The following is a 21,945-nucleotide window of genomic DNA, read 5'->3' as shown; positions in this document are numbered from 1 at the left end:
CTCTCCCCCGCTCTCTCTCTTTCTCGTGTAATCGTATTTTTTTAACGAAATATTTTATTTCAACATAACGGAAAACTGTTTTATTTTAAATTTATGCTTTTCCTTCTGAATCTAAACTTTCAATTCACGATTACGGATCTGTTTATAACAATTTTAAACGGTGAGGAAAGTATTACTACTTCCAATCGTGAGAAAAGTTAATATAATCCATACAAAAAAATAAAATTTTCCTTCAATATTTTTAACCTTCTTATTTTCTCGCATTATCGTTTTCACGTGAACAGTTGTAACTTTCGGAAGGAACTAAAGTAATTTATTTTTAAAAAATGGCAAAAAGTAGGGAAAATTTAAAAGAAATTTAATGTTGAGATGGGAAGTTAGTGTCCGAGTGGATCGAGGTCACGATAGCTCAAGTGGTAGAGCAGTGGCGCATCTAACCGAGGATCGAGGGTTCGAATCCCGCTCGTAACACTGACTTTTTTGTCTCAACTAAAAACCTTAATTAATTGAAAGATATTAATTAGTCAAGCGGACCACGAAAACTAGTGAATTTAATTATTGTAAAATTTAAAATATAAATTGCTAATTACTTCAACAGCAGATTGAAAATTGTTCTAAAAAGGTTAAAGTTTAATTCGAAGAAATCTAAATAATTCAATATGAGAATATACTGAATGTTTCATCGTTTGGATAACGAAGGGCTGCAACCACGAGATTAACATTCAAACGTAGCGGATCAACTTTTCAACCCCGCGGATCAAGTGTTAATCCCAAACAGGGAAGGGGGGGCTGATAAACAGATCACCAGATTAGCGATGATTAGGTGAGCTCGAATTACGAGCGAGTTGACTAGCTTTCCCTTTAACTGATGCAACTCCGATGCTCTCATTTGACTTGGCAATAAGCGAGAGCTTGAAGTTAAACTCAAAAGCCCATCTGGTTAACTAATTGTTTAAACTCTAATTAATTGTTAAACAATGGGTTGGCCGCTTCAAATAGAGCTTTTGTGATGAAAATGTAACATAAAATGTAATTCATATTCATGTTTATTGAACGGATGTACAATATCATTTATTAACCCAATATTACCGTATTAAACTTATACTCAAATTGAACCATATTTTATAATTTAGAAATATGTTTGCCATGTTTGCCTTGGCTCCATACAGAAAGCGTGTAGGCATGCCGCCGGACTTAAGAAGAGTTCTTGAACACGGTAGCGAATTTCATGGTTCCTTGTTCCGCTTTTTAGGGGAATTGGGAATTTTTTATTGTATATGCCCTTCAAAATATGTGTTTTGTGTTTCTGTCTGGTATGGGTGAATGTATTTATTGGTGTGAATGGGAAGGGGCTGATGGCGAAGTAGCTTCTCCATCGCCTCTCAGGTTGTGTGCAAGACTTGAGCCGATGGCGGAAATTTTATAAAAATACCCCATCGACCCCAATTTAGTTTATTATAGTAAACAGGTAGATGGACGAATATCGAATACTCCATCTACCAAACAGAATGAGTGTAATCGATGTATGTTGGTGTGAAGGTATTTATTGGTGTGAATGGGAAGGGGTTAGTGGTCACGTAGCACCTCCACCACCCCTCATGTCGCATGCGTGACTTGGGTCTACGGCGGAAAACTTTTAAAGTATCCCATCGACCCCAAATTAGAGTGGGTTATTGTAGTGAACAGGTAGATGGAGGAATATAGAGTACTGCATCTACCAAACAGTATGAGTGCGATCAATGTATGTATGAATGTATTTATTGGTGTGATTGTATAACGAATGTGTAGCGGTATTTCGCTAGTGCTTCGGGGCTGAAATGACCAAGCTATCGGATGCCCCTGTCAAAAAAAACAACAACCCCCTATTGAAGTATATTTTTTTCTTTCCAAAAGGTAGATCGGGGATGAGGCCAGGAAGACAGAAACAACATTTATTTTCTTGTCGACCTTTCGGCAGAATATATCGCCTTCATCAGGACTTCCAAAAAAATCGTTATACTATATGAACAGGTACATGTGTGGATAACGGATAGTCGGTAGAACCCACCTTCCCCTATTGAAGGGGAAAAAAGTTCTTGTTAGTGCCCAAAGGTTTGTATTTTAATTACCAGACTGCTTCTCCTAGAATATTTATACTTTAGGAATTACCAGTTGCACATTGGTTCATGCAAGGATAGACTAATGTAAGCTACCTCCATGAAGATGAACCTGTTAGCTAGGGAATTTGAGAGGAAGGCAAGTGGTACCAAACTGACTCGTTGATACCAAAAGGAGCTGGGCCGCTAACTCTAGCACGATTTTATAATCAGAACTGCTCAAATCAATTAATGCAATGTGTGTTTATGGGAGAAAATTTTAGCTTAAGGTTTATACATTAGATTGCTTAGGATAGGATTTAAAAGGATAGCCATAACCAACAAAACTTCTCACTTTCATAGTGCACCCCACTTCAAGGAAAAACATTGAATCATGGGTAAATAACTTATCCGTAAACTTATTCGACCCCCTAACCCTAGTTAACCTATGACAATGATGAGAAATAAAAGGAAGAAAATATTAGAAACCTATTCTCCTAGTAAGTTTACTATTCTCCAAGCACTGCAGACCTATACCTTATTGAAATTTTCCTAGTTCCTCGGTTCAGTTCAATTTACTCGTTGTAAAAAGTTGTTACCTCCATCTACAAAGATCTATTTTGCCTGTATAAATTTTTTAGAACTCTGTAGTTAGCTTTACGCTTTTTATATCTGGTTTCAATGCCTGGCGAGAGGTTTTTTGTAGAAGACCATCACTGAATGTATAGTACCGTAGAATGTGGTCCGCAGTCTATTCCTCTTTTTGGTGTAATCTTCTCACTGTTACTCCCGGAACTCGTATCCAGTAAATATGCCTTTTACCAAAATAGTCGATGAATGCTTCCCAATTCTCCAAAAACAGGAAAAATATCCTGACCTTATCCTATCTCAGAATGAATCCACACACACACACACACACACACACACACACACACACACACACACACACACACACACACACACACACACACACACACACAATTAAGAAATGGAAATACTTCAGACGTCCCAGGCCCGTACTCATGATTAAAAACATTCACCAAAACTGCCAAACACAGACTTAGAAACTAAAACTGGCATAACAAGAACATAGACTTTTCCATCTCAGAATGGATCCAGAAAGAAGGAAAAGAGAAAATGAACTCTAAACGTGCCACGTACGATCTCATGATTAAAAAATTTTCACCAAAATGGCACACATTTCTACAGTTAGACGTGGTAAAACTCGGGAGAGTAATATGACCTATTAACCGGTCACTTGCACCTGAGAAACCCCTACACGGGTATATTCAATGATGACCCCCTCATTTGTGTTATGCAATGAGGCAGAAGAAACTACAACCCATTTTATCGTCGAATGCGAAGAAACAGCTAAATAAAGTTATACTAGAGTACAAAAAGATCTCTTTCCCGGATCTTCGAAAACGATGCCGCTAAATTGGTATATCCAATAAATTTATATATCCCGCTTCTCCCAAAAAGCCATGTACGTTTATAATAGCTATCTACTCAATGTATTGATCTCTTGTGAGGTAATATCGAGGACAGCATGAGACTTCGTTATTGCATTGAGTGCAATAAAAACAGAGAACACAATCTCACGTCTGCGACCAAGGGTTCCTCGGCAATATCAATCGTGCTTTACCTCTTATCAACAATTCCAGTCTAACATAGAAATTACTAAATGGATCTGCTAAAGACTTACGTCTGGTGGAAAAATATCCCAACAAATAGTCGAAAAAAGTCTCTCGAAATTTTGCAACACAGTTCAAAAAACTTAAATAACTTATACTTAACTTATTCTTGCACGACTGTGGACTGGCTTAACTCGACTTAATAAAATTTGAGTAGATGAGGTCACCGCACTATTTATGTTGATTCTTGCCAACCTTTGCAGAAAATTAGGCCTTTATAAAAATATTATAATAAAAACATTTAATAGTGTACTCTTTAATGACTTCTGTTTCAAACCAACATTTTACCGAGATATTTAATAATCCATATGATACTTTATGAATACTTTAAAAGATTTAAGTTTATGATAAAACCTCGAAATCTTTATATTTTAATATCAAGGGATTTTGTTAAATATATAATATCTTAATTACTTCAATCTTTGATTTATTAAAAGAATGCTCAATATCTAACAATTATGAAAATATTTTCAGAGCCGTTTGAGGAAAGAATCTGCGATTCCGTTGGACCAGTGCAGCCTACCGACTCCTGAAATCAGGATTACGGCCGACGAGATTTACCCATTCGCACTTGTTCTTAGGCTGAGGGTGTTGCAGGTATTTTCCAATAACTTTCATAATTTAAAAAAATATTATTCATTACGCTATCTGAGAGCTGTAATTATGATGGCACACGATAACCAATTATATTACAAAATAAGGAAGAAAATCTACCGACAACTAGTGGATGATTATAAGAATTTGAATCATTTTTACTTTCCGTATCCAAAAATCTACTGTTACCTTGTTAATCATTAGCCACCAAACAAGTCTGGCATATATTATATTTTTATAGACAAAATATTCCATGTAATTTTCGATCTATACTTAGACATCATCAACATAACATTTCATTATATGTGTAGAGATTAGTGACCGTTAATCGATAATTATTCAGATATCGTGAGATGCGGTCTGGTGTGATGTAGGTTTCAGAAAAACATTTTCTTTATCGTGCCATCGTTTCGATCTTTTGAGCCCTGAAGATGATCTCAATAAAGATCGAAACGTTGGCACGATAAAGAAAATGTTTTTCTGAAACCTGCATCACTCCAGACCGCATCTCATGATATTTGAATAATTATTTCATTATATATATCACAACGTTAATTAAAGTTATTTCATTTATTCCTGGAATATGCATCTTGCTCCGTATTCAATTTATAATACACGTTATTTATCAATAATATATAATTTACATTCTTTTTATTTACATTTTACTTCAATAATGGATAATTAAGGTTTAGAAATCGGATACTCTCAATTGCGAACTGAACTACCATCTTATATTTATTTCGTTTAAATATTTTTTTCAATTCTCTCTGAATAATTTTTACGCATGAAACCTTAGGCGAATTATTCTCGTTTAATTAAAAATGTGTTAGAATTCTTAGAGCAGTGGCGCAAAGAATTTTCCTAAGACCTTTTTGTTCGTTTTTATTGTAATAAAAACCGACTCCAGTAACATAGTTAATTTTACAGATTAAACGAATATATGTAACTGTAATGAGATCAGAGGGTTAACCGTGAAATTATAACAGGATAAAAGCAAAGAAAACATGAGAATTGGACGAAAACAAACTAAATCACTACCAAAACATCGTAGAATTAGTAACATAACTGTAATAATTTTGATATTTTCCAATTATAAGTTATATTAGAACACAGGTCATAACGCAATTAATCCGCAAAGATATGACAATAAAATAGAAATATTTCTGATTAAGGACTTTTTTTGATTCGCTTATGTTTATTTTATTTTAGGTTATTTTATTTTCGCTTATGTTATTTTAGGTTTACATGACATGTTGTGTTATTAATTATGAAATTTGTTGGGGTTTCGTATCCCTTTTATTTTTCATTTTGTACATTTGTCAACCACAAACTCCCAGTAACAATTCAACATGAGTTTTTTTACACGTAATTATAATTGATAATTACAATTATAATTATTAGAAAAGCTCGTTTGGAATATAAAAAGAAAAATCTGTAGTAGTTGAATTCAACAATGATATTTTACAATTTAACAAATTATCTTTAACACAATTTGTTAAATTGTAAAGGAAATTCCGTTGAAGGTAAGATTCCCTTTAATGAGACCCCTGCGGCTGCTTGAAACAACGTCAAAAGTAAATGAAAGAAAGGAGTTTATTTAAACTAATTTCAACTACTCAAACACAATTCTGAAGTTCAAAGAGGAAACTAAGTTCATCGAGAAAGATTGGTTAAACTAGACAAATACTCTTTTGACAAAGAACGCTTTTGAAATGTCAGAATCCATTCGAGTGTAATTATTTTATTAAAACTTGAAGGTAAATCACTTTTAAATGACAAAAGCATTTACCTACCTGAAAAAATAATAGTAATAAATATTAATATTATGCGTAGTCCACACCATTAATACACTAAAATTATTAACGTAATAAATACAATTAAATTAAAAGTCGTTATTGATAACAAAACTTAGTTGATGTTTTATGTAAGTAAAATTAGATGACTTTTTTAAAGCAAAAGTGGCTTTAAATACTTCCGAGTTTCGGGGATCTTGAGACTCAATATTTCCCACTTATCAATAATAATATCTTGGAAAATTGGCTTAACGAATGGCGTGAGGTTACCCCACAATAAATAGAGGAAAAGCAAGCTCTCCTCTGTTGAAACAACTCGTTAAAGGAAATAGTCTTGCAAGCCCAAGAATAGGACATCTTAGGCTTACCTGTGGATCTCTCGTGGCAAGGGAGCTACTATCAAGTATTTTTTAACGGACTGTTTTCAATTTGCGATGTAGTAATAGTTGTAGAATAGGGAACTCTTCAATTCCTAAGACTGGCTGTTTTCTTATCAAAAATTTAGAAAAATATGTAATTATTTGCGTTCTTTTAATAGTGCACCAGTAAAGGTGGTGATTGACGTGCTGTGGACCGGATGCTATGTAGCGTGGTGGTCCCTGGGGGTTGACCCGATTTGTGTTCAATCCCCAGGCATGCCTTGGGGGATATGGCACAGACATGCACATCCCTTGTGTGCTTACTGCTATTTTTTTTATCGTAAATTGCTCCGTTTTTCGGACGAACAGACGATCGTTTTCCTATTTTATTTTTTAGTTGCTACTTCTACTCGTTTAATTTTAATTGTCCAATAGTTTTCCAGTATTTCAAGGTCATTTAAATGTTCAAGAAAGAACAGAATCTTGAAGGTACCATTTTGATAAAATTGACTTTTTACTAAAATATCCAATTTTTTGTTTAATTGTTTTAGCATACTATGAATTTTTTGCCATGGTTTTTTTTTTGTAAAATAATGTTTTGTAAATTTTCGGCAACCTGAATTTATAAAAAAAATAATAATAACTTACACAAAAGCAAAAAAGATCAGCTCTGGAAGTTTTATGTAATTGGCAAGGAAGCTTAAGTCCTTAATCTGATAGTCTAACCATTAAAAATTTGTACTTAATTAAAATAATTTTAAAAAATAATTTCCGGAAAAAATTCTCAAGTAAAATTGTCACGATATATTAAAATAATAGAAAGAAAGAAAGAAAAATTATACATATATTTTTTTTTCATCATATATATATGAGTACAGTCTGTCTGAGATTGTTATTACAACCAGGTAAACTGATCGTACAGCTATAAAACGATTAAGTTGATATAATATTTTAATTCCTTAGTCATTCAATACAGAAATTTTGGTTTCAATTTAAATTCTCACGAGGTTTTCCAGCTCGAAATCAATATTAACCCTTTCATGCTTCAGATACCTTTGGCCTCATGCTGAAATTATTCAGGATATTCACGTCGTGACAGCGCTTTGAATTAGTCTATAGAACTTGGTGCGTCAGACGGTATAAAATTTGAAAACGTCATTAAAGATTAACAAGAAATCTTCTGAATATTATTAGTTGAATATTTAATAGTTTAAATATTCTTGAAATGATTATATAACATTAATTGTTTTAAAAAATTTCCTTTTGTTTTTGAAGTTTCGGCAATTTTATCTAATTATTTATTGTTTATACGTGATTTATAAGTTAATACATATATTAATTCATATATTAAACGTAAGGATTTTAAAAATAAAAGTTATAACTAAGTATTATTTTATTACAGTTTTTCATCTATTATTTTTAGTTATTCCTTTAAAAAAGCTAAATTTAATTCTAAAGTGCATTCTACTGATTAAGAAGACAAAACGAAAATTTGCTTAAATTTTTCGGTGCATGTTCACGCATTCGCCGTTTCATCCACTTTATTCGAATATTTCACTTTTAACAAGAAACCCGTTCTCTTTTATCGATGCCTGGTCAAAAGCCTGCGATAAACCCTGCACCATACTTTGATTTTGAAATGATGGATGGGTGTGTTCTCTCGGGAAAGCTCGTCATGACCGTTTGACCGTCGAGAATATCTCGGTCATCGTTAAATTTAGATCGATAGGCAACATTTTCACCGTGACAAAGCGATTAAGGTAAAAGTAACAAACTTATTTTGTAATTTATTCCTTTGAAAAAAAAAGTTTCACTGCTGGAATTACTTCATTAATTTCTTTCGCAAAAAAATAATGAATGATGACAAAACGCTCGACTTGCTTTAAACTTTATAGAAAGCTAATTTTGTATTTACTTAAAATATATAATGAGACATAAACATCAACAAAACCGTTTCCATCTGATAACTGAAACTAGGTTAATTTGCGAAATATAGAATAATTAATTTTTTTTAAATTAATTTATTCAAATTCTGCGAATCTGAAACAGAGACCTAGATCTCTTTAAAATTACAATAAAATAGAATAATACAAATTTAATATAAAATAAATGTCAGAAATTATTTCATAGTTTCGTTGTGAAGTTTCCTATTTTAAGAACTTACAAAAGAGGCTAAAAATGTAGATAATCTATTTTAACGAAACTTTTTTCGGTGAAATTGGGTCGCAAAATATTAAAAACTTGATGTTTTCTTATATTTCGACCTCAACAGATTAGCTTATGATTTTTCCTTCTCGAAGGTGGGATATTAGGTCATCTCAAAAAAAGAACAACCAGTTTTTCTTTCAATCCACAACGTTTCGGATTTATTTTAATCCTTCCTCAGGTGAGTTAACGCAGTGGTTATAACCACTGGTTGTGGATTGAAAGAAAAACTGGTTGTTGTTTTTTTTTTAGATGACCTATTATTCCGCCTTCGAGAAGAAAAACTCATGACCAAGCATTCGGGCCATTTGTCTCTAGGAGCTGGGAAATTTTTTTTAAACCAATTTATATAAATACAATTTTCCGGCATAGTTAAGTAGCAAAAACAAAATATCGATTTTTGGGCTGGTTTAACTAAGGGCAGTTTCTTTTCTACAAAAACTTATGTTCGTCATAAAAATTCATATCTCCTCTGTACTTTATCCAATTTCCACTATTTTACAAAACACGAAAAAAGTAAAAGTCGTTCTGTTGTGAGAACTCACATATTATTACGAGCAAGAAAAATAAGGATGAAATTAACAAAAAATCATCAAACTTTTTTTTTATGAATGCGGTTTTAATTTAATCACAAATATGCGGCATTAGAACAATTTATACGGTTTCTGGACGGGCCTTGCAGATCGGTAGAATCGTTTCAAAGATTTTTTGGTTACTTTGAAAAAAAATTAAAATTATTTATATTTTGTAAATGTTCGTAAAAATTATTTATTGATTTTCCAAGAATTTTGACTTTTATAATAATAGAAGAAAAAGTATACTGGGTGTCGAAGCTAATGCGCCCACCCCATTTTTTTTTCTTTGCGGTACTAGATAGGAAAAAAGGATGAATTGAGACTCCACTTCATTTTTCATGTAGTAGTTCATGTAAGGTCGATTTATTTTTTCGACCTCGATTCGACATAAGTCGAATTCAAATTCTTAATTTTAAATAAGAACCTCCATTTTTCACACTTTTATTTGAAACTCGATTTTTGGCGAGAAAAATGAGCACTGAGAAATTGTAAATTTTTGAAAATAGCCGGAATCAATTTGTTTCCGTCAACAGGCCCGCGTGTAAAGGATTCGCCATGTAAGAAATTACAATAACGAATTAGACATTCTTTTACACTTTGATTGATGATACGCGTAAACGTACGACGAGGTGGTGTATTTTGCTGTGGGAAACGATCACGATATTGTTGCAAAGCTCTTGTGAAACTACGACCACACTCAATGAATATTTCAACCATTTGAATTTTCTGTTGACGCGAGAACACCTGTCGTGGCATGGCGAACAAACGAGAGCAAACAACTAAACTAATTCCACACAATTATGCATTCAAAACATTTTCATGCTGAGCGTCAGATAAGAAAGGACTTGTCCCAACAAGAGTCTCGAAACGAAAAGTAAACCGCGTTTGTTCCAACATTCCTTTGATTTCCTATTTAACCTTTTTATTCCGAGATAGCAATACTTATGATTAAATGTCAATTAAATGTGCCTGGTCCTAACCGCGGTTGAGAAAGGACGTGGGATTTGAACTGCAACCAAGGTATTTCGTTGAATGGTAAGATCAGGTATTGGTCGAGGAGAAAAAACGATACAAAATACGAAATTTATGGGATCTGGCAGGAAATTTAGTAAGCTTTCAGACTTATCTCACTACTTTGGCTGATTTTCCACTCCTAAAAATATTTGCAGTAGAAGGCAAAATAAAGTGGTTTCGACTTAACGCACTAGAACAGCATTCCGGTTATTTTCAAAAAGTCATATCCTATCATATATATATANCACAGCACAAACACACATAAACTATATACATTTGAAGATCCCTATAGCCCTGAGGTACCGGTACAGCGATTTGTGCCCGCTGCCGTGCCCCAAGACTAGGCACAGGTCCGATGATATTCCAAAATATTGCCTATAAACGTCGAGCCTTCTACAATTGAAAAGGTGCTCGACTGTTACTCTATCTTTGCATAATGGGCACCTTTGCGGTCGCTTTCCTGCTAGAAGGTGCCCGTGTGTAATCCTTGTATGACCTATGCGTAGTCTTGTCAGTATGACCTTTTCCCTTTTTGATAAACTGACGCTTTATAAGACATTACTGAAACCGATTTTGGACATTACGCACTCGAACTGTCGGGCCCCACTTAACCTACCAAAATCCAACGAATTCAGTTAAAGTCCTCAGATCGTAGTCAACGCTCCCTACTGTCTCCAATATCACCCTCCACAACGACCTCAATATACCATGTGTAAATAAATTAATCCCCATCAAACTTTCCACATTCCATGAAAACGATCCTTACACACTAACACGTTAGCCCGATCCTTGGCCAACATTGTCCATCCCTACAACCTAGTAAGTCGCTTGAAGCGGAGATGGCCCGGGACCTCATTTTGAATAGTTCATAAATAACTATTCATAAAGCTGGAAGAGCAACAATGGTCGCTGGCTCCACTCAGGGTATTTACGAATGATAAATATTATATCACAGTACATAATGTATACAGGGTGTCCTTTTTAGATGCCTGGCTGAGTTTCTCTTGAACCAATGACGCTGTATTAGTAAAAGACTTGTTTAATATTTCTTAGTCTAGTTTCAATTTTTTCTTTTATTGGAGAAAATTAAGCAGGATATCTAAGGTCCCGTTAAACTTAAAAATTTCAAATAGATCCTAGACATCCTGACATCGTTTTAAAGGATTTTTTACGCTCAAATATAACATAGTTATGACGTAAAATTTAAAAACAGTAATTTGGTTTGCTATTCATTAATCATATTTCACGTTCGAACCGCCTTCCTTAAGTAAGATGCAAAGATTTGCTCTTTTTAACCACTCCTCACCGATGCTCAGAGCGATACGGTCAGGGGAGATGGATTGACAAGCATTTTCTATCTTTTGCCACAGTTCTTCAACTGAGGTTACTGGGTGGGTTATGATTGGCTTAGACACTGTTTTTTTAAACAGCCTCACAGAAAATAGCCAAGCGGAGTTAAATCGGGTGACCTAGGAGGCAACAGATCGAGCTATGACGTCCTATCCACCTATCCCGGAAGTGACGATTCAAATAACGTCTCACCTGCAAAGAATTGTGCACGGGGCTTCCATCAAGCTAGAGAATCATTCTTTGTCGTTGTTGCAGAGGAACATCATCTAACAGTGTCGGTAAAACCTCCCTCAATAAATTGAGGAACTGAGCACCATTTAAATTATTTTCATAGAAATAAGGCCTAATTAATTTATTTCCGAGAAGTCGACACCAAACGATGATTTGATGACAACAACCTGATGATGACAAGAGTACGAAATTTTCTGATTTTCCTCTGCCCACGTTCGAAAATTCCAACGGTTTAGTATGCCTGAATGTTTTCTTCAGCCTCTAAAGTCGATATTTGAGCAAGGAACGTTAGACGCCTGCCATAATCAGAGTCTCGAAGTCCTTGGACAAGATGAGAGCGATACGGCTTAAAATTGTAAATCCGGAGTACATCTCTAATTTTATTTTTTGAAAAACTTAAAACCCTTCCAACATTTCGGAGCGAAGAATTCGGATTTTCGCTAACATTAAAGTAAATATTGTTAAATCAGCTCCTCGACGAACATACGCTTACGGTTTCTTGGTGATGGAGCAACTGATCCGTATCTCCTCATATTATAAGCAACACGGATAAACGTTTTGTCGTTTAATCTGGGGCGATCAGGAAATTTCCGGGAGTACAACTCGACTGCACGACGCGCAACACCACAACTATCAAAAAAGCAGTCGTACATATCAACTCACTGTTGATCGGAAAAACGTGCTTTTCGGTCCATTTTAAATGAAATACTGAATGTAACGAATAGGTACTATCGTAAAATTTATTTACTTCCAGAAATTTGCTCTCATAATGCGAGTTGGACAAACAATGACAGAATGTAACCAGTAAAGGCAATTAATGTTTACTTTAATGAAGAAGCAAATTATTGCAATTAGCAACAAATCAAACGAACTGCGTTTTTTCAAACGTTTGCCGTAACTTTGTCATTTCTTGACTAATTTAAAACCCGATTCACCATTCTTTTCTGCGTAAAAATCCTTTAAAACGATGTTTCAGTCGTATTTGAAATTTTGGAGATGATCCTGAGGTACCCTGTATAATTTTTCAACAAAAAAGGTAAAAATGTATAGACTAAAAATATTAAACACGGTTTTTTTTATATCATCATTCGTTCAAGAGAAATTGAAAACTACACCATGTATATTTTACATTTAGTAATAATTTTTTTTTTAATGTATTGACAACCTCTTTTTTGTTCGTTGTTTTACACGTTTTGGTTGTTCGGAAATATAGCGAGGAGTTAAAAACATCCACGTTGATCTGTAATATCCGAAGTTTTTGCTCTTAAGGGAAACCCGGCGCGTTGGCTTTATAAAGCGAAACTTCTTTTCTTGGGCTTAGCTCAAGAACAACTTTTCCCACTTATTGATATATGAATAGACCTCTCTGGCCAAGTAAAGAAAAAGCTTACGATAATTGTTAAAACAATTGGTGTTTTCAACCAAACGACGGCTTATTTATAAAAACGGATTTTTTTTCACTATAAGAGATTAATCATTGCGTTTGTCAGGTGTCCCTAAGAGACAAATTACGTTTTTCCTCGCCGTCATAATTACCATAAATCTGTTGTGAAACGACGTTTAATTCATTATAACACATCTGCTTGCTCTAGCTTTTTGCACTCTACTTTCAGTACAACGTAATATGTTTTTGTTTGGTCTAAACTGTATAATGGTAATAATACAGTGTTTATTTTTAAAGCATTACACATAGTTATAATAACATGATACTCTTAAGCTTTGACATTTAGTCTGTCAGCTGAGGCCTTGATCACAATTAAAATATAAATTTCCCTTCTTTATTCAAAAATTAAATAATAAATATAAAAATTACATTTGTTGACTCACACTATATAATATATTTACATTTATATAATTAAACATTTTTGTTATATAAGTTAATCAGGAATAATTAATTAAGGTTTTTAGTTGAGGTGAAAAAAGTTAACGGGAGAGGGATTCGAACCCACGACCTGCGGCTTGATACGCCGCTGCTCTACCACCTGAGCTATCGTGACCTCGACCCACTCTCGTGCCGTTAACTTTTTTCATCTCAACTAAAAACCTTAATTAATTGTAATGTATTAATTCGTCAAGCGGACCACGAAATTAGTGAATTTAATGAATTGAAAAGTACACTTCACTAAAGCTCTCCGACGCCATTTCAATTGTCGTCGAGAATCTAAACCGATTACACGACATTTGAAAAATGGCAAAAGGAGGGAAAACTCATAAGGTGGGGTTGAGATGGGAAGTTGATGTCCGAGTGGATCGAGGTCACGATAGCTCAGGTGGTAGAGCAGCGGCGTATCAAGCCGAAGGTCGTGAGTTCAAATCCCTCTCGTGCCATTAACTTTTTTCATCTCAATTAAAAACCTTAATTAATTGTAATGTATTAATTAGTCAAGCGGACCACGAAATTAGTGAAGTTAATCAGGAATTCAACTGATAAAACAATTAAACTTTAACATGTTTTTCTTATTCCGAAAACTAATTACTAATAATACAATAATCACAAAACAAAATAATAAATAATTAAATGACAATCATTTATATATAATTAAATTACTACTATATTATGTTACTATTATATATTAATTATAATATATGCTAATTATACTACACATAATTACACTATAATACTACATTTCGAATCAATAGCACGACCGGTAGATGATCCTCAGAGAACCTGAGCAGGAGACGGGGGATCGTCCTCATCCGACTGAGGATTGGCCATATAGGGTTGACACACGGGTACCTGCGCGGGCTTTGGCCCTTATGCAGAGAAAGGTTGCTCGATGTGTCCCACATAATAGAGGCGTGTCATGCCTTCGATCCATACAGAGAGCGTGTAGGCATGCCGCGGGTTTTAAAAGGGTTCTCGAACACGGTAGCGAGTTTCAGCGTCCCCTGTTCCGCTTTTTAGGGGAATTGGGAATTTTTTTTATTGCATACAGCCTTCAAAATATGTGTTTTGTATGAGTGAGTTTATTTATTAGAGTGAATCGGGAGGGGCTGATAGTGGAACAGAACCCCATCGCCCCTCGAGCTGTGTACGTGACTTGGGTCGATGGCGGAATATTTATAATAGTACCCCATCGACCCCAATCTAGATTAGTTTATTATAGGGAATAGGTAGATGGAGGAATATCGAGTACTCCAGCTTCCAAACATTATGAGTGCAATCAATGTACATAGGTATGAATGAATGTATTGGTGTGATTGTGAATCGAGTTCTTCGGCGCTGAAATGACCAAGCTGTCGGATGCCCCTGTCAAAAAAAATTACATTATGTTCATAGTATTAATTAAATTTCCTGACTAATAATCTACGGTTCTTCAGTTTATATATTTCACACATTCCTTTTTTTCAATTGGCATTTTACCAATCCAATCCTAACTATTTGCAAAAACAACTTAAAGAAAACTACTTAAAACTGGTCACGTAATATGAAAAATCAAATGAAAAGTAACCTTAATTTCTGCCGTCTTACATAAGCTCTTCCTTTCTCTATTCTACTTGTGTCATAATTTGATCCTAACAGCCCTGCTTGAACTATAGTGCTTAATAACAATAATAACTTATAGAGCTAATGAAATTTAAACTATAGTTTTGACTAAAATAATTGTTTTGTTTTTTTAATTAACTTCTGCCTGTTTATAATGTAGGTAAAATTGTGATGCTTCCTTTTTTCCCCTTAGTCGGTTTCTGAAATCAACTTTTATCGAAGTAAATAAATTATTACGAGCATTTTAGTCTTGATGTAGGCGTTCAATATTATTGATCTTTAATTTATTCAGAGATCCTGATTTTCTTTTATAGCAAAACATATGATTTCTCATTTTGTAACTAGCTATGATTCTTGACAAGTGGTTCGATGATAAGTTAAAACTTTCTTTAAAAATTTTAAGTGCCGTCCTAGAGTATGATAAAACATCGGATCTACACCTGTTTCTAGAATCTTCTATAATCCGGGCAAATTCTCGGTAACGAGAGCCGTTTTTTTATACAAAATGTATTGACACTTTCTACTTCCTTATATTGATAAGGAAACCCCCAAATTGAAGCATAACACGGGGTCGCTTATGTTACCGAATGTAAAACCTTCAAATTCGCGCCAAGCGGGATGTTTTTTGTTTTTTATCATCTCATTCCACGTGCAACAAATCCCAAATTAAAAAACTATATTGTTAAGAAGAATCAAATTATTACCTGACGCTAGGTACTAGGGGGGGGAGATGAAAAACAATGAGCTCTCTTAAATTTTTTTATTAGCAATATGATTTATTACTAATAATTAATATATTAGAGGAAGGCGTTTAAATAAAAAATAAAAATAACATAACTCATTTGTAATTGTAAATATACAAAAATGTTTCTTCGCCTTGCTAAAAAGCTTTGTTTTATTAAATCGCTAGCAACAATTTGTCAGATTGTCGACGGGTATTTAAATGCTGCCAACATGGAGAAACTTCCAATTATATTAGTAATTGAAAGAGGTCATTAAAATAAAAAATAAATGCCAAATGAATAAAAGCTTCTTTATATTATTATTTAAAATACATCATTTTATTGAGAAAGTAACGAACCATAAAAAAAAATTTAAACCCAAATTAATGATATAAATTTAGCAGACATATTTTTATAATACTTAAAGCACTATTGAATAAACAAAAATTATAATATTCATCATCATTTCGAGATGTTTTCCGGACTTCGAAGTCATTAGGCTAATTAAAAACAAAGTCCACCGGTTCTTCAGTGTTTTTCTTTCCTTCTCAAGATGGGTACTTCAAAGTTGTAAGTCGGTCGATGCAAAAGATAATTGCGTATTACGAGAGCCCGACTCTGTCAACCCATTCCCCGCGGTTAAATAATATACTTTAGCCCATAGTCGAAACTTTACCCCCCCCCCGCCACAAATGCCTAAAAGCACAAACGTTAAAGTTAAATCATTATCTTTTGTTTTTTACCGGCAAACACATCCAAACAGTACAAAATAACTAAAACTAGAAGGAAAACACTAGACATTTATACCAAAACTGATGTAAGAATTATCTTTAAGAGGAGGAATTTTTTTGTGTAATAATCAAAAGCTTATGTAAGTGAAAAGTGAGAAATTAAAAAAGCCTTATCTAAATAAATTAAAGCAAACGTCTTCATCTCTCCTAGTACTTACCTCTACGTAGATATCATTTTCTCTTTTTATTTATTTACTTTTTACTATCTATAATTGTCTGTCTGCCTCTCCCTTCTCACTCTCTCTCCCTCCCTCCCACCCTCCTTCTCTTTCATTACAGGCGACGATCCGTCTATGCATCAGGATTTCCCTTCATTTCTGTATTTATCTATCGATAGGTGAATACAGAGATCTCTCTTTCTATCTGTCTGTCACTCTCTCTCTCCCTCTCTCTCTCTCTCTCTCTCAGATTCTCTCAGTTTTCCTCTCACAAAGACTCTCTCCCTTTTTATTGTCTTGTTCTATGTTTTTCTTCCTCTTTCTCTTTATCCATCTACTTATATCTCTCTTTCTCTAATTATCTATCTACCTAACTTCTTGCTCTCTCTCTCTCTCTCTCTCTCTCTCTCTCTCTCTCTCTCTCTCTCTCTCTCTCTCTCTCTCTATCTCTCTATCTATCTATCTATCTATCTATTTCTCTCTATCTATCTACTCATTTCTCTCTCTCTATCTATCTATCTATCTACTTATATATCTCTTTTTCTATCTATCTATATACCTAACACTCTCTCTCTCTCTCTCTCTCTCTCTCTCTCTCTCTCTCTTTCTCTATGTATCTATCTACTTAACACTCTCTCTCTCTCTATGCATATATTTCTCTCTCTCTCTCTCTTTCTCTATCTATCTATCTATCTACTTAACACTCTCTCTCTCTCTCTCTCTAGGCATATATTTCTCTCTCTCTCTCTCTTTCTATCTGCCTATCTCTCTCTCTCTCTCTCTCTCTCTCTCTCTCTCTCTCTTTCTCTCTTTCTATCTACTTATCTATCTATCTCTATTTCTATCTATCTGTCTATCTACTTATATCTCTCTTTCTTTATCTATCTACTTATCTATCTACCTAATTCTCTCTCTCTCACTCTCTCTCTCTCTCTCTCTCTCTCTCTCTCTCTCTCTCTCTCACTTTCCTGTTCATGTGTTAATAAGTAAATGTCATCAAAACAATTAAATATGTACGGTTGTCGGTATTATAGTTATTATTTTTATGATGGAACTGATTCCGTTGAGTCTGCAAGGTAGGATAGCCCTTATTGTAACCCAACTAGTTAGGTATTCGAGCTATAATGGAATGAGTAATGGCTGTTCTTGTTCCAAGGAGTAAATTAACATTGAATTATTCCCAAAGGAGAGAGGGACATCTTAAAATTAACATTAGGTTTCGAGGAAGTTTTTGAATAATTGACGGCAAAGTTATTGTATATTGTCATTAGTATTATAATATAAAGACAATAGTTTTAAACATTTAGTTGTTTAACTTGAGATATTGATTTCATGTTCGACTGTTTTCGCTGGAATCCCTAGTCTTAATGGCCGTTCCGCAGTATTAATACGTGTTAAATACAGTATTATTTATGGCCGGATTCCACGATGGCAGACGTCGTATTAGGAACAGATGGGACTCCAAGAAATCGACCGGGACCAGGATGAACCGCAGGCATAGTTGGAATGCCTAGAGGCCGGGGTCACGGACAAGAGCAAACTTCATAAGATGTTTTCCCAAGTTTGATCATGAAACCAATAAAGTGGAGAAGGGTCGGGTCCCATATTGCCGACGTCGTTTGCGTGCTTTTTGGAAGAAAGCAAGAAAAAGAGTGAAAAAGTCGAGTTTTTTATACCGGTCCGCATGAAACATAAATTGAGACCTATTTCGAAAAAATACAGTACAAACATCATTTCTTTCGAAACTGTTCAATCTGATAAACTAACATGGCATAAATCTGTTTTGGAGTAGATGGAGAGAAGCTAAAAAGAGGGACAATAAACAAGACAAATTGTTGGAAATCAAACGCTATTCTCGAGTGGTTTTACGCTAGTACTCATATTTATTTTCCTCTTTTTTTTCATTATTTGTTTCTTAAGGCAATTACTTATCTTGGGTAAATATATAGTTGCAACAACTTTTCCTTTTGTGTTGTTTTATATATCAGCAAATCGTATTGGCATTGTCTTCTATCTTTATCTATCTATCAATCTATATCTCTCTTTGTATCTAATTTTATATAGCTACCTTTTTGTCTTTTTTTATTTACTCTTTTCTATGTGTAACTGTCTGTCTTTCTTTCTCTCTCCTCTATTTCTTTCTTTCTCTCTCCCTCTTTCTCTTTCTATTTCTTTCACTCTCACTCACTCCTGTCCCTCCTTTCACCCTCTTTCTTTTCTCTCTTACTCTATCTATCTACCTCACCCTCTCTCTCTCTCTTTCTCTCTCTCTCTCTCTCTCTCTCTCTCTCTCTCTCTCTCTCTCTTTCTTGCTCTTTTTCTCTCTTTTTACTACTGTTTTTCTATGTTTATGGACAATATATTTTAAATTCTGTTATTCGTCGTGTAATAAAAAAATTAGCTGTAAAAATAGAGAAATTTTTTCTGCAGTCAGCGATTGTAAATATAAATTAAAGTGAACGTCCAAAAGTGATATCTTCGGTTTTTAATAATGAAATATGAAAACAGGCTTATTTATATTGATAAACAAGATAATACAAAGCTTATAACCTCATAATTCTACTGAGAAAGACCTGAAACCACCATCGCTTTTTCTGTAAATAGGTAATTTGATATATACACTCCTCATCAAAACAAACAGATAACCTGGGTTGTGCACGAGAAAATGACCAACTTTGGAAATGTATATTTTCTCCGACTTTTAAGTCACAGACCTGTGCTAGGTCTCATTTTTTTATTTTTTCATTTTACGCTGAACAAAATAACTTTTTTAAATGTTTTCCTAGCTTCAGTCATTCATCAGTAAATTTAAAATTCGGGATCATGTTAATTTTAGCACTTTTTACAAACACTTCGAATTGAACTGTGGAAATCGTCTTTGGAGCGGCGCTTTATAGCAATCGATAAGAAATTTTAATAAGCTTTCATTTGGGCGTCCTCTACTTTTCCCCATTTCTCAACCGTTTTCGAGGTATTCGCGATTTTTGGGCCAAAATCGAGGTTTTTTACGTGCTCATAGAACAACAACGATTTACTTCCAATTTTAACATACATAAACATATTGCGTCAATACGTTATTCGAAGCCAAACTGCCACAACACCTACGAAATGGGAAGGAAAAGTTGAATTTCCGTGATGAGGTAAACAAGTGGTTATCGACAACAGAAGCATTACGCATCCCAAAAGATCAAAGTAAGAATTGTCGCTTTCTCATTAACTTTTTTGAAAATTGGGAAAACATGACGGTTCAAAATTTAAGCATTCTTGAAAATGCGGGAGTGAGAGGGGGGAAGAGGGTGATCGGTTTTTTCTGATGAAGGACCGAAACTAGGAAAATATTTAAAAAAGCCACCTTCTCCAGCATAACATTTTCAAAAATGAGGCGAAGAATTGTCGCTTTCCTGCTCATCTATTCCTATTTCTTTCACTCTCACTCCTGTCCCTCCTTTCTCCCTCTTTCTTCTTTCTCTTATTCTATCTACCTCACCCTCTTTCGCTCTTTCTCTCTCTCTCTCTCTCTCTCTCTCTCTCTCTCTCTCTCTCCGTGCGTATCCATGTTCTCAATGGATGCATGAAATATTTCTCCATAATATTATTGAGCGTAACGTTTAATAACATTTAATGTTTAATTTTTCCATCAATTATCAATACAGGTGTCATCACCTAGCTATTTTTGACGGTAAATGAGTACATCGGAAGAAATTAAAGACAAAAAAGTAACAACTTCATCTCCCACCGGTTTCGGAAAGGAAAAAAGGCCTTTTTTATGCTAAACCAGGCAAGAACTGAAGAATAACAGAAAAGTTTCCAGCCGTAATCCGACAGCACTTTGTTCGTGACTGGAGACAATTTTCTTCTTTATGGCCTTTTTACGCTGCCATTTGCATCTCAAAAAAAAGGGAAGGTTTTTTGATACGTGACCTGGATAGGCTGACAAACGTCCCAGAGATGGGTATTACCGTTTGAAGGACTGTCATAATTCGAAATAATTTCACTATTCTGAACACCTGACGTGTAATTTATTCTCTCTACCAGAGCTATTTTTAAGTAGATGAATTATTATCATTGTCTTAGGCATTATGTACGTAAAAAAGTTTGATCATTTGAATTAAATCAATTAAAAAGTGACGTGTCCCGCTCGGATTGACATAACTATACAAATAATTAAAAAAGATCCTTCTCGCTTTAATTTTTAAAATTTTATACGATATGTAATATCCGAATAAAGAAAAACGTAAAGGTTGTAACTTCTTTTTATAACGAAGGATCGTTAAAAAATAAATCGAAATTTTTTACAAAAAATTGCCCCTACCCTTATAGATAAAAACGTGACTTTCTTCCTTTCGAGTCGCAGTAATCTAGTAAACCTCGGGGTGATAAAAGTCGCCCTCCCCCCCTCCACCACGTTGAAAGTTGGAAAGCCTCCCTGGGGTGTAATATCTGTAAGAGCTTCGCAGATTTGTCCTGATAAGAAAATAAAAGAGAAGCGCCAGCAACAGGAAAGAGGACATAAATATTGGTATATAGCCATTATTTTTTAATAAACCGGCTAGACATTCAGCACTAGAGTACCGTGAGTTTATTTTCCGTTCCTAATACAATGATAAATTACTTACGAAATGTTGAAGAAAAGTACTTTCAACATTATGATTTTGTTATAATTAATTAAGGTTTTTTGGTTGAGATAAAAAAGTCAATGGCACGAGCGGGATTCGAACCCACGATCTTCGGCTAGATATGCCGCTGCTCTACCACTTGAGCTATCGTGACCTCGATCCACTCGGACACTAACTTCCCATCTCAACCCAACCTTTTGAATTTTCCCTCCTTTTTGCCATTTTTCTATCTAGCCGAAGATCGTGGGTTCGAATCCCGCTCGTGCCATTGACTTTTTTAT

General features: G+C 34.5%; 1 protein-coding gene across 3 annotated transcripts in view; it reads left to right on the top strand.

The window, feature by feature from the left end:
• Positions 1 to 21,945, top strand: part of LOC112127581 — a 176,294-nt gene that overhangs the window by 119,876 nt on the left and 34,473 nt on the right. For all 3 annotated transcript variants that reach the window (XM_024228711.1, XM_024228710.1, XM_024228712.1), the window contains exon 3: positions 4,244 to 4,366. In XM_024228711.1, coding sequence (XP_024084479.1) covers positions 4,244 to 4,366 — 123 coding nt within the window. The remainder of the gene's footprint in view (positions 1 to 4,243; positions 4,367 to 21,945) is intronic.

The sequence above is a fragment of the Cimex lectularius genome, unplaced genomic scaffold, assembly GCF_000648675.2.
Source record: "Cimex lectularius strain Harlan isolate CLEC.00 unplaced genomic scaffold, Clec_2.1 scaffold198, whole genome shotgun sequence".
In the NCBI taxonomy this organism is placed as follows: domain Eukaryota; kingdom Metazoa; phylum Arthropoda; class Insecta; order Hemiptera; family Cimicidae; genus Cimex; species Cimex lectularius.
Note: the sequence above shows the minus strand (reverse complement) of the source record. Positions and strands in the feature narration are given on the sequence as shown.